Consider the following 13,231-nt stretch of genomic DNA (forward strand, 5'->3'; position numbering starts at 1 on the left):
GCTGGAAACAGCTTTATCCAAACTCAGCAACTGTTCCTCAGGTATGTAAATTCCTTTAAAAATGGGCACATGGCAAGTTACTTGCAACCTAACTCCAGGGTGTAAGGCACATGATTTCCACAAACAGCTGCTGCTCCCCAGTGCCCTCAGTACACACCAGAGCTCACACCACCTCCTTTTTCCACATGCTGCCTTCCACCCCAGGCTCTCCCTGGATGCCCTCTTCCCTCCCTGTCCCCTGAGCCCCTCTGTGCCAGGACTCCCACAAAACTACATTTCCACATTTTTTTTCCTACCTGGTTCTTCAGACTGTACATCTCCTCCTGGTGGCAACTCACTTGCCCTTTCACCTTCCTTTTCCCTAATCTTCCCTCTCCATTTACTCCAAGTAATTTTTTTCCTAACTGCACTGAGAGAATGAGCAGACACAGCATTCTATCATTTAATAGATATTGTATTTTCCCACTATCATTTTATTGCCCCATCTCCTGCACTCCTCACCCAAAATATTTTGTAGCTTCTTCTCACTCCAGTTTCTTTCTTTCTAAGATAGTAAATACCAAACCCCACAAGCTGAGTCACTAAGTGGAACTCATGAGAACCACTGTGTAAAGCTTCCAAACACGGATTTGGATATTACTTTATTAAAAATAAAATTACACTGAAGCAAAGTCCAAAGTATTTTTTAGAAATAAAGACATTTTTCAGCATTCAGAAATAACCATCCACTTATATAAGCACACATTTTTTAGTAAGGCATTTGAGATGCTTCCTCTGCTAAAAAAAAGGAGGGGAAGGATCCATTTACAAATACAAACCAAATATTATACCACTTTACTTAGAGTTTACCAAAAACAGCAACACATTTTTAAAACCACAAACATTTCATTGCTTTTGTGCTATTGTTTAGCTACTTTCATGGCATCCTGAGAAAATTTCAGTGCATCTGGAAGGTATGAAAGGCAGATCTTTACATCTTGCATTCTGGCAGACACTGACGTGGCTGCACCTTCACATCAGTATTTTTAGTGCCTTGCACTATGCAGCATTTGACTGTGGGTATCATCAAAACCCACATTTAAAGTACAATTTGTAGAAGGATAACTTGCAAACAACAGTTTTCCAAGGTGACACTTAAAACTGCAGGCAAAATGAGCACACACAGGTACAATACTAGGAAATTATGTGAATAGTTTCTTCTTTGGAATCTGTAAAAAAACCAATGCTAAAGTGCTTTTCAAAAGTGTCCTCATTAACTGAAAGGACAGGTATTTTACATAAGTGATCAGCTGCACACCAACATCATTATGTGGCTTAAAGAGGCATCTCAGCAGAAAGATAAATATTATCATCACTTCATTTGAGCTTTGCTAGTAAGCATATATCACAATTTCCAGACAAAGAAAAAAATCCCAACTGTACAGAATCCATTTATTCACTGGAAGATGTGCAGGTAAATAAATTAATTACTCCAGTACTGTCAGCTTTTAGTGCAAGTTTACTAGCAATGGTACCAAACCCAACTTTCAACTTTATTGTACTATGGGGTTTTCAGAAATGTCACATAAAACACCTGAACGTGAGTATGGGGAAGCTATGAAGTCATAAATTAGCCTGACAGCAGGGTACCTGACCAACCAAATGTTTAATCCAGAAATTAAGCCACTCAAATGTTCAAAACAGCTAACAGAAAACCCCAGTTTAAATCCAAAATATCTTTCTTACAGTCTTTGGTAGGTACTACTTGGCTGTTAAAACCTTAATTTAAAAACTGACCAAAACAGAGGTTAATTTGAAGGGGAGGAGTTAACTCTTCTTTTATAGTTTAGGTTTAGTTTCTGTTACAGAATACACAATTCCACTTCACAGTCAATTTCACATTCCAGTCTTTTAAACTTGTCATTAGGAGGACTTCTTGCCATTTCTAGATCTCCAGTGAGGGGAAAAAACAACCAAACAACAAAAAGCTACAAGGGTTTATCTGTCCTTATTTAATCTGACTTGAAATTCTGCTAGACCAAAAGATGTAAAAAGAGATTTAAGGATGATTAAGGACAGTTATTTAAAAGTTAATGATTACAGTTCCTCCAAAAGATCACTTTTACTGTGTGAGAGATCTCTCAAATAAAAGGCAAGGTTGAGTGCCCCCTTCTGGAACACCTCACAGCAGGTTTCCCTGGTTTTGGTTTGGTAGCACTAAAATTTTGCATGTGAAAAGAGCAAGGTAGTGATAATACACGGTATGAAGGACACAACTTTTTACTCCACGTGGAAGATAACCAAGTGAAAAGCCTTCATCCTCAAACCTCAAGGTTTTCAGGCTCCTCCTGTCCCTTGCCTGTGTCAGACTCAGACCTGTAGCACCTGTAGGATTGATGATGCTGTGTTTGCAGGGAGATTCCAGTTCCCAAAACCAAGCAATCAGTGGCAGGAGTGTCCACAGTCCCTGGGAATGATAAATCTGAGTGCAAGTCCCAGCTTCAGGATTAAGCAGGTGGAATTATCACCCAGTTGGTCTCATCCAGACTGCAGCCACTGCTGACAAGGGGAAAACAGCAAATCTGAAGGGGCAGCACTGATGTTGTCTTGAGTAGCTGCTTGGCACCAGAGAAAAAGAGACTTCTGTTTCTAGTTAGAGAAATCTGCTTTTGTTTATATCCCAAGATAAAACATCTGTATCCAGGCACTGCACACTCCTTTCATGCTAAGGATGTGGAATATTCAAGGATTGAGTTGGCCTCCAAAGTTGGGATTTCAGAGCTGGTAACTGCTTGCTTATAGTGAGCCCTGACAGTCAAGATTGTTTGGATCCAGTAATCCAGGTTGATTCAATCCCATCTACACCTACTGAGTTACTTGCAAGAAAGAGTCCTTTAAGGTTAAAAGAAGAGTGATTTAGTCATTTCAAAAAAAACCATCTATCATTATTTAAGCTCAGCTGTAATGTTTCTTCACACTGAAAAGTCTAATACCCTCTGACTCCTTAATCTTTTTGGTATTAGACCCTGTCCTTTGCTCATGGTAAATTAAATATCTACATACTCCTTTTACCAAAATAACAATTAGTACTTGCTAAAGCAGTAATAGATGCTTTGGACCATTCTCCCATAATTATTACTTGACAAACTGACAGCAATAGCTTATAGACAGAGGGGCAAAGTCCAGCAAGTTTTAATATCAAGTTGCAAACTATGCTGTCATTTCATTTGTGGAATGCAACAGCTGGCAAAAAAAAAAAAAAATCTCCTCTGAAGAGTAAATGGATCATTCTCACTAAGAAAGCCTATGCAGTTGGTGTTTTTTCTGGAAAGAAAGTAACAAAATAAGCTGGAAACAAAATACAGCTGGATTTAAAAAGTGCAGTATTTCTTTGTTTCATCTTTTTTTTTTTTTTAATGTCCTATTATTTCTTCAAAGCTATTATATCAAATGGACACGGAGCTAAAGTTAGACCAAACCTTCCCTCCATGGATGGTTTTGCAGCATTTTCAGGATACAAGAAGGTAAAACTTTGCATTAGACTTGCAAAAATTAAGAACAGCTCCATTTTTGCCAGCTGCTCTCCCATGCACACACGTTTGCCTAAAGAACAGATAGAAGAGACATATTACTGGTTTTGTACCACTGACACCTTTGCTAACACACACAGTTCCTGAGCTATCATGGTCCAAACACAGAAAGGCTCAAGCTGCTCCTAAGCTCTGAACTCAGCACCTTTGGTCTCCTGTATTTCAGCCTAAGCCTTGCTCAGCTGCCCTTCTTCTTCTTAACAGCGTTTACACACACACAAAGCAAAAGTTTTCATCATTTCTCACTTCTACCTAGCAACTAGAGGATTTAGGAACCAAACCCAACCCATTTTGCAAGCTCTGTAGCTGCTCATGTCAGCAACTTGGACACCTCATGCCTCTAAGGTCCCAAACCACCTCAAAACAGCCCCTTCCCCCCAACCAGCTCCTGAATGCACCTGGTTATCTTACCCATTCCAAAAGGAATGAATGCCTCTTTCTTAATTAGCTGGCCATTTTCATCCAGAAATCTTGATGGCTGAAATTCATCAGGTTTCTCCCAAAGGTTGGGATCTCTGTGCACTGACCACAGGTTGGGAACAATCACACTGCCCTTAGGAATAGTGTATCCCTGCAGCACTTGAAACAAAAGCACAGAGACAGAGGATCTGACAAGTTGCTAGAAGCAAACATGGGAGACTTAGAGTTATTAAAAAGACAGCTACAAGCTGTCACAAAAATTACATGGATCCCTAGCTGCAAATTAAGCAGGAGCTTAAGGCAACAGTAGCCTGCCTTGGTCAGAATCACACAGGTCACAGCAGCTGGAAAGACATCAAGTTACTGGGAAAAGGGAGCAGCAGTCATTAGAAATCCACTCTGCTACATGCAAGTGCTGTGACCCAGTTTCCTCCTGATCCTGAGCTGTCACAGAGGAAGAGGGAAAGTTTTGAACTGTTCCCACAAAATGGTTTAGAAGTGATTACTCTCATTTCAGCTTCTTGCACCTTGCTGGTCTCTGAGCCAAAACGTTAAAAAAACCCAAACAGCCCAGATCAGTTCAGTATTGGGTTTGAAAGTCAAGTATTGCTAAAGCCCCCTCATATTAGCCAGTGCTCAGCTATAGCTATGAAAACAAATTGATTTGGGAAAGGATCTTTTTTTCTTGTTTTCTGTAGATGTAGATCTCAATGGCTTAAGCCTTTCAAGCTTCAGCAAGCCCATTGCTCTGAATTGCTGCTTTCAGACCTCTGCATCAGATGGCCAAAGCCAGATGCCTGCTTCAGGGCCAGAGGTGGAGTCTCAGCTGCCAACTACCCCTAAGCACATCAGTCAACACAAACTGACCCTCAAAAAAGAAGCTGTTCTAAATCAGAGAACTTCTGGATGTCAGGTCAGACATGCCCACCTGCTCCCATTTTACATACTTGGGTTACATGTTTAATACATAAAATGAGGTCTTCAGAAATTCTCCTCATCAGATCTCCCCCTACAGAAGAAATGCTGCATTACCAGGTCTCTGCAAACTCTTACCAGCAGTTTCTGAGGCCATCCGAGGAATAGAGAGGGGAACAACTGCAGTCATCCTCTGCACTTCCAGAATGGTTGCTTCTGTGAAAGGCATTAGAGCCTTGTGGGCCAGGGAGGGCACTTTGTCACGTCCTAGAACTGTTTCAATTTCTGCATGAACCTTCTCTATTCAAAGAGAGTGAGAAAAAAATAAATTAAAGTGCACAATATGCAAGAAGACATCATCTCACTTTAATTTTCCTGTACTTCGTTGTTTACATAGATTTGTCCAAAATGACTGCCAGACCTGTGATCTCCAGCTAAAATAACTACGCCAAGATAAGACTTAAGAACAGACTCAGCTAAGAATAAAACAACCAAGAGCAATCCTGATACCTGTCAAGAGCAGAGCTACTGAGATGACAAACATTGCTAGCACTTCTGGATTGGAAAAGTACAGGAAAAGTTCTGTTCTAGTTGCAAATGCATTCATAATCTTGGTTAAAGAGTTTAACTACACAGTAATTTGAATGGCTTTCTACACACAGAACCTAAACTCAGCTATTCTCCAGTCCCCCAAAAAGGGAGCAGCAGGAGCTCCTTCTGCAAAGGAAAAACAGAAGTTAAAAATCTTCTCTCCCCTCTTCTTCATGTGAGACACAAAGTGTCCAAATATTTGTTTGCCCCCTTCATCTCACTAAAGGCTCAGCATACAATTAATTCTTTTGGTAGAAGTCTCCAAGAGGCAAAATCTGCTTCACCCATGTACAGGATGATGCTTTTCTTCCAGGTAGCTTGGAATCTGGCTACCCAGCAAAAGAATCTTGAAACGGGGCATCTCATAATTAACCTTTAAAAAAATAATAATAAAAGTTGGTTTCTATCTTTCTATATTGGTTTCTATATTTTTCCTCTGTTTATATTGTGGTTGTCCTGCTTGGTTTTCATCCAATATTTAGATTCCAGGCTTCTGGCTTGCACTTGTGTTTCTTTAGCACTGATTCAAGATCAAATAAAAGCTCAATGCAAAAACGTTTCTCAGCTCTCAGAGCAGAAATACCACAACAGCTGTGCTCAGTTGCTGCCACCTACTGGGTTTGTCAGGAAAACAAGTTCTTAACTGAGGAACAGTAAAAAATACCTGGACAGCAAGAGATTTGCTAACCTGCTTCGTGGGGTTTTAGTATTTTTATTTTTTTTTAAATGACACGTACCTGGATGCAGATATGCACAGCCAGAGTAATTTTAAACAGTTTCAAATATTAAAAAAAAAACGAAAAAGGAAGGAGACTGTCTCGTGCCAAATGTCATCACATTTTATCCTGCACAGCATTTCCTAGGAATTTGTAACCTTTTTATGGAACTATCCAGAAAGCAACCAAACTGCTGCTCACGTTACCAGGTGCAGAAACAGCAACTTCAGGAGCTCTCTGCTAACAGCACAGTAAATGAACAGTAAATTTCACAGATCTTCAGATGTCATGGATCAAAACCAAGCCAGGGAACAGACCAACCCAAGAACTCACCACTGCCTCCCTACAAGCAAGCACACAAACACCCACCCTTCTCTTCTTTTTTCCATGTGAAAAGCAAAACTGCCTTCCACAGACATTCTTTGATATTTTTCCTCTGGTAGCCCTTTATTTCCAGAAAGTATCTGCAACTAAAAGCTATGCAGTTCAGTGTTTTCTTTAGGGGATAAGGAGAGGTATCACCAGGAAAAAAAGGGAAAGGAAAAAGGAGACCCATACACAACTCTCAAGCAACCAGCAATAAGGAATGGGACACCACAAGTAAGAAAACTACATTCCATAGTGAAATGACACACTCTGGGCTACTGGGCTTATTTATATGATTTAACAGCAGCCACAGAATTAGAGAAGGGGAAATCAGAGAGAGTAAATCAGAGCAATCAGAGTAAAGCTGCAAAGAGATCAGACAAGAGAAGAAACTGACCAGCACACACATGTACAGTACCAAGCAGTAGGGAATGGGGTTAAAAAAAACCCAAACCAAACAAGAAAACAACTAAACACGAAACTCTTCCAGCATTGATAACACACAACCATAAAAAACTGAAGAACAAGCCTATGCAATAAAATTTTATTTCACTTTTGTCCCCACTGGACTCTCTCCCTCACATACTGATGCCCTACTTTGCAATCTTTGCTCAACAATTTGGTTGGCTTTGTGCAATAACCTATGATCTTGACCTATTTAAAGGGATTTCAGTCACACAGGTACCGTAAACAAGTAACCTATTTAAAGAGACTCCAATCTATTTGCTTACTTGCAAATCAGCACACAAAAACCTCAAAATAATACTTAAAAAAGCTCAAATACTTAATTAAAATTTCCCAGGTTTACATTGCACTTAGATAATCTGAGGTTTGTCTGTCTCTGCTTCAGGTTATCAAGAAGTCCAGGCACACATTCTGGGGCACTAATAAACGTTGTATCACTTCTATAGGCCTGGAATGCCACGACTGACAAAGCTTTTGACACACGCTGAGGTTCCCTGGAATTCCTTGGGGGAGATAAAGCTGTCTCAAAACAGAAGAAAGCCACAGACTAAAAAAGGGCCATTTAGATGGTTAATATACAGCATTAATGTAGATACCACCACAGCAGAGCAGGATAGATGATGTCTGATTCCATATCAGCCTTTCAAATCTCACAGACATGTGTAGTTATTTGCACTTCAGGTGCCTTCTCCACTGTTGCTGATTGCTTCTGATTCTGACACCTACAGCTTTCTGGCTGGAATAAAAAACATGGAATAAAAACCAGTCTTACCTTGGATTTCTGGGTAGAGAGACATGTAGAGCAGGCACCACAGGAGTGTATTGGAAGTAGTGTCTGTGCCTGCAATGAAGAGGTCACCGATGATAAAAAAGAGATAATCTTCATTAAAACTGCTCTCCTTGTTCTTTTCTTCTTCTGCATGGATGAAGTACATATCAATGAAGTCCCTGGGATTTGCTGCATCCAGCGTATCCCGGTGCTGCGCGATGATTTTCTTCAGAAAAGCAGTAATATCTAATTCTGTTTTCCTAAGCTCCCAGAAAGGCCCAAAGGGAAGGTAATAGAGCCAAGGGCAGATATTGACCAGCATCATGGAGCTGTTCACACTCAGCTCCAGTGCCCGGGCCATGTTCTTCAGCATCGTCTTGAACTCATCGTCCTCGTAGTTGAAACGCCTGCCGAAGGCCATGGAGCAGATGACATTGGAGACTGCATTGCGGATGATGGGGAAGGGATTAAAAGAATCCTTCCCGTGCTTCAGCATTTCCTCCTTTATAAACTTCAGCTCCTCAATGATTTTAGGCTCTAAGCTGTGTCTTCCCACCCCGAAGTGACGCAGTGTTGCCAGAGAGAATTTTCTCTGTTGCTTCCAGACGGGGCCGTAAGGTGCAAAAATAACACCTGGAAGACAAAGGGGTGATCTGAAACCAAAATGCTTTATTTTGAGGAAGAAATAGTTAGGCCTTCAACCCAAGAGCCAGAAGAGGGAAACAATACGTAGCAGCTCTGTCCCAGGCACCGAGATAGGAACTAAAGGAAGAACACAAAGTTCTTCATAATTGCTTTGGGAAATCCTCCTTTTCTAAATCAGTGACATTAATACAATAGCTGCATCAATAGTTTTAGCAGGTTTTGCAAGACACTAACAGATGGAGAAAATGTACTGTAGATGCTTTGGTACAAGTGCAGGAACTGTTAAATCTGGGACATGTCAGCTATAATCTTTTCTCCTCTGACACAAACTCCTTCAGCAAGGCAGAATATATTAAAACACAAACCAGTTTGCATTTCTTTTCCCCTTCCTGTTTTACAAACATCTCGATGCAGTTTGTGTGTGTTCACATCTCTCCACAAGCAAGGTTTTGCTCTAACTTTTATCAAAATACAGGACACACGTGTTGCAAGCAAACTGGGAAGGTGAAGACAAGTTCAGAGCTGCTTGGCAAGAAGAGTTCTGATGCCTCTAGGCACATGTTCTGCAGGATTACATCATTATGAAACACTATTTAAATTCACACCCTCAGCTTCGAATATAAATACTGCTCATCTACAAACATTTCTTAACACACCACACCAGAGACACCACAGCAAAACAGAATACACAACATGCTATTTCTAATGTCCTTCATGGCTAACTTGAGAAAGTTTAAAGTCATCAAAACATGAGCTTGTTCTGCTTTTGCTCCTCTAAGTAAGGCGGAACTACATCTGGTGGTTTTTTTTCATGAAACTAAAATTTACTTCATAAATGCAACATCAATTTACCTGTCAACGGGAAATCTTCATGTTAAATTTAAAAGAATGAGAAGTGGCACAAAAAATGAGCAACAAGATGCACCATGCTACAGTACTTACTGCTACCTGCATTTCATTACAACATAGTGTCATAAAGCCTACTGCAAAAAAGGAGAATAAGCAAGAAATGTGTAGCTAGAAACAGAGATCTGTAGATATGCAAATGAGAGAGCTCATTTACAATCCCAAATGTATAAACAGCTCTGGGTAACAGAAAGCTGGTAATCTTTCTACACAGATTTTCTGTTCATAGTAGTAATGACAGACTGAAGAACACAAACACATGGCCTAGTTTCAAAAGCCCTGAACAAAATAAGCAGAACATTATGAAGAGTCAGAACAAGCTGAGAATCAGCTGAACTTCATCTTCTTGGCACAAAGACATTCCTTAGGAAATTTATCCAAATGTCTGCTCCCTGGCACTTTAAAAACAAACCCAAAAACTTTTCAGATCTCCTTTCTCAGGTAAAGTTTCCTGGTAGCCCTGGTGTCCTCAGGCAGAGCAGGGGAATGAACAATCCCATTTGGGGATGAATTTGGCCAAGATCCAACGTTGGTTTTCAGGGTTTGCAGCTGGGATGGAGAATCCTGAGCTTGATTCCTATGGAGATGGATCACATCCCAAATTTCTTACTGCTGCTTTAGTGCTGCTGCACTAAACTGACAAACACAGAATTCCCAATAGAAAACATTTAACTTCTGTATTATCTGATTTGTCCACACCTGGATGTAGACAAGGCAGGATTATGAAGGCAGAAAACCACTCAAGCTCCATCCACTCTGGAGACTGAGTCTTTGCTGCCTCTCATTGCTACGGGACACAATATGCTGTACTAAACCAGAAATGCCAAACCCTACTTTTTCTCCCCAATGTAGTATTTCTCCTTCCACACGTGTGCAGAAGCCTGGATAAGAACTGACCTCTATCTTCTCCCTTAAATTCTCAGTCTCTCACACCCAGCCAAGAAGACCTCACTTCTGTGCTACTCAGTTGCTGAAATGCAGCAATTGCTCTTTCTGATACTCCTACTTACTTTCCCCCCAAGTACAGTATTTTATGTCTATCTTACACACACTAGAGCCACACACAGCTCAGATAAACCCTTATTTCTTCCATAACACACCCAGCAGGCCAGCTCAGATTAAAGACAAAACTACAACAGAAAATGCAGCTTAAAAGAAAACAGCCCTCTAAGTTTACAACAGGCAGTTTGTTTACAGAACCAAGATGTAGGCAAAAAGGATGCTTGCTGCCTCAAAGCATCCCAGTCAGAAGTGATAGAGCTGAAGTGACACCATCATCCCACTTCTCTTAATTCCTTTTCCTAGGACATATGAACACAGCTGTGGCTGGATCCAGCGTGAAGTCACACCCATGAACTCTGGAAACTAAGAGCAGGAGGCCTCCAATTTGAACTTTAACTCCCCTGGAGCATCTAACCATGGAAACTGGTAAGTTGGTGATCAGAAATTTTAGTCAGGCATGTGAATGATTTCTTTGTAAGTACCATGTGTGGGCTGCCCTGGCTACTCCTGTGTCACCACGCTCCTTCTAATAGAGAACCACATGCAGAAAACAAAACCCATACAAAATTCACAATATTAAACAAAAAATAAATCCACCACCAGCCTGAACACGTGGGTTTACAGCATGGCTGTAGAACAGTCTGATGTCTAATTGCTGTACCCCTTTCTTCCCAACAAATCCTTGCTAAATGTACTGCATCTAAAAATATTCATGCACTATAGCAACTACCTGCCAGTACGATCTGTCACAAGACAGTATCATTAAACCAATAGAATTAATATTTATTTTTTTTATCCTTTAAACCAATTAGAGCAATGGTATCCAATTGCCTGTTATTAAACAAGATCTAGGTCACTCACTTTCCTCTTATCTTTACTGGGGTAATTCTGACACAGTAAAAAAATGAAGATAAATAGCTTTAGGCACTTAAGCAATAGATTTTTCTGGCCTTGGAAAAAAAAAAAGAAAAAAAGATAAACAGCTTTCACCATGCAGTCAGCACATTTGCAAGCCTCTTGGGCTACACCTCCTAAACTGAAAAAGGAAAGGTACTTTCCCACAAATACCAAGATCTCTGATAACCTGAAGACCAAACACAATGAAATTCTAACAGTGACATCGCTATCAGATGTTTAAAATCCCCGTGCCCATTTTTTTGTGGAAGCTGGTACACTCCCCTTTGACCTACTCAAAAAACCAAACCTCAAACATGGTCTGGAAGTTTTGGCAGGCAGAGAAGCACAACTGGAAACATCTCAGCAACAGGAGCTCAGACACAGGCAGTGCAGACTGCACAGGTATGGGACTTGGCACAGAAGAAGCCTTCCCTGAGCCATTATTCCCTTAGCAAGAGCTGGGGAAGCACCCAAATTCCATGCTGCTGCAAAGCATTGCAAACTTCTCCTCCCGATAAAAAGCAGAAAGCCCATAGGTGACAGGCTCGCTGTTCCTGAAATCCCTGCACAAACAACATCTGCTTTACTATAAACAGCAGTAAAGGCATCAGGCACTGCAGTCACCCCGGCACTACCCGCTCTGCACACCGCAGCGCTGCGGAGTTCACTGGGATGCTGCCTGTTCACCGGGATGCTGCCTGCTCACCGGGATGCTGCCCGCTCACCGGGATGCTGCCCGCTCACCGGGATGCTGGCTGCTCACCGGGATGCTGCCCGCTCCCCTCAAGGGAGGGCGAGTTTCCCTCCTCAGGCTCCTCTCAGCCACGGGGCAATGGGCAGGCGCCATGAGCAAAAAAACAAGGAGGCGGCTCGGTCTGCAGCTGACAACAACTATTGATAAATTTCCGCCCAGCAGCCACCAACAGCTCCCGTTCGGTATTCCCGTTAAGCCCGGCCCCGGCCATGCACCCAGCGGTACCCCTGGGTACCGGGAGGCACCGGGCTGGGCTGTCCGCCCGCACCCCCTCCGTCTGCCGGCCCCGGGCCCCTTACCCTTCTTGTGGGTGATCATAAGGACGATGGGGACGGTGGGGCGGTCGCTGAAGACCTCCGCCTTCTGCACCAGCGCCTCCCGCACCGCCCCGAAGGTGTTGAGGACGATTAAGGGGCGGCTGCCCACGAAGAGCCGGAAGACGCTGCCGTACATCTTGGTGAGGCTGGTGAGGAAAACGTGAGGGGAGACGGCGGGGGAGCCGCGGCCGCCGCCCCACACGTCCTTCGCCCACCTCTTCATTAACGGCGGCGGCAGGAGGGCGAAGGCGAAGTTGCCCACCAGAGGCCAGGGCGCCGGGCCCGGCGGCAACCCCGGCGGTGCTCGCCATCGCCGCAGCAGCCAGTAACAGCCCAGCCAGCACAGGGCCACCAGCAGCAGCTCCGTGGCGGTGGGAGACCGCAAGAGCCACGTCCAAGCGGCCGTGCCCGCCGCCGCCATCCCCTCCGGCACCGCCTGACCCCGCCGCCGGCCGCTCACACTCCTCCCACCGCCCTCCCGTTACACTCCTCCTCCTCTTCCTCCTCCCACTGCCCTCCCGTTACACTCCTCCTCCTGCTGCTCTTCCTCCTCCTCCCATCGCCCTCCCGTTACACTCCTCCTCCTCCCACTGCCCTCCCGTTATACTCCTCCTCCTCTTCCTCCTCCTCTCATTGCCCTCCCGTTACGCTCCTCCTCTCATCGTCCTCCCGTTATACTCCTCCTACTGCCCTCCCGTTACACTCCTTCTCCTCTTCCTCGTTTACCCATCGCCCTCCCGTTATACTCCTCTTCTTCCTCCTCCCATCGCCCTCCCGTTACTCTCCTCCTCCGGTCCTGGAGCGGCCTGGAGCTGCGGTGGAAGATTTATGAGAGTTTGTGGTGGCACAAAGTGATGGCAAAGCGACCCGGAGCTCCGGAGGGGATGTTCAGAAGTTGC

The 13,231-nt window shown here is 43.3% G+C and overlaps 1 protein-coding gene across 1 annotated transcript; it reads right to left on the reverse strand.

The window, feature by feature from the left end:
• Positions 1 to 1,371: 1,371 nt before the first annotated feature.
• Positions 1,372 to 12,784, reverse strand: LOC103538651 (cytochrome P450 2U1). The gene is made up of 5 exons (XM_030450274.1): positions 12,315 to 12,784; positions 7,815 to 8,444; positions 5,043 to 5,204; positions 3,981 to 4,148; positions 1,372 to 3,582 (listed from the first exon to the last, which is right to left on the reverse strand). The coding sequence occupies exons 1-5, from the start codon at positions 12,751 to 12,753 to the stop codon at positions 3,404 to 3,406; spliced, it is 1,578 nt and encodes a 525-aa protein (XP_030306134.1). The 5' UTR covers positions 12,754 to 12,784; the 3' UTR covers positions 1,372 to 3,403.
• Positions 12,785 to 13,231: the final 447 nt, after the last annotated feature.

This window comes from Calypte anna, chromosome 4A (genome assembly GCF_003957555.1).
Source record: "Calypte anna isolate BGI_N300 chromosome 4A, bCalAnn1_v1.p, whole genome shotgun sequence".
NCBI lineage: Eukaryota > Metazoa > Chordata > Aves > Apodiformes > Trochilidae > Calypte > Calypte anna.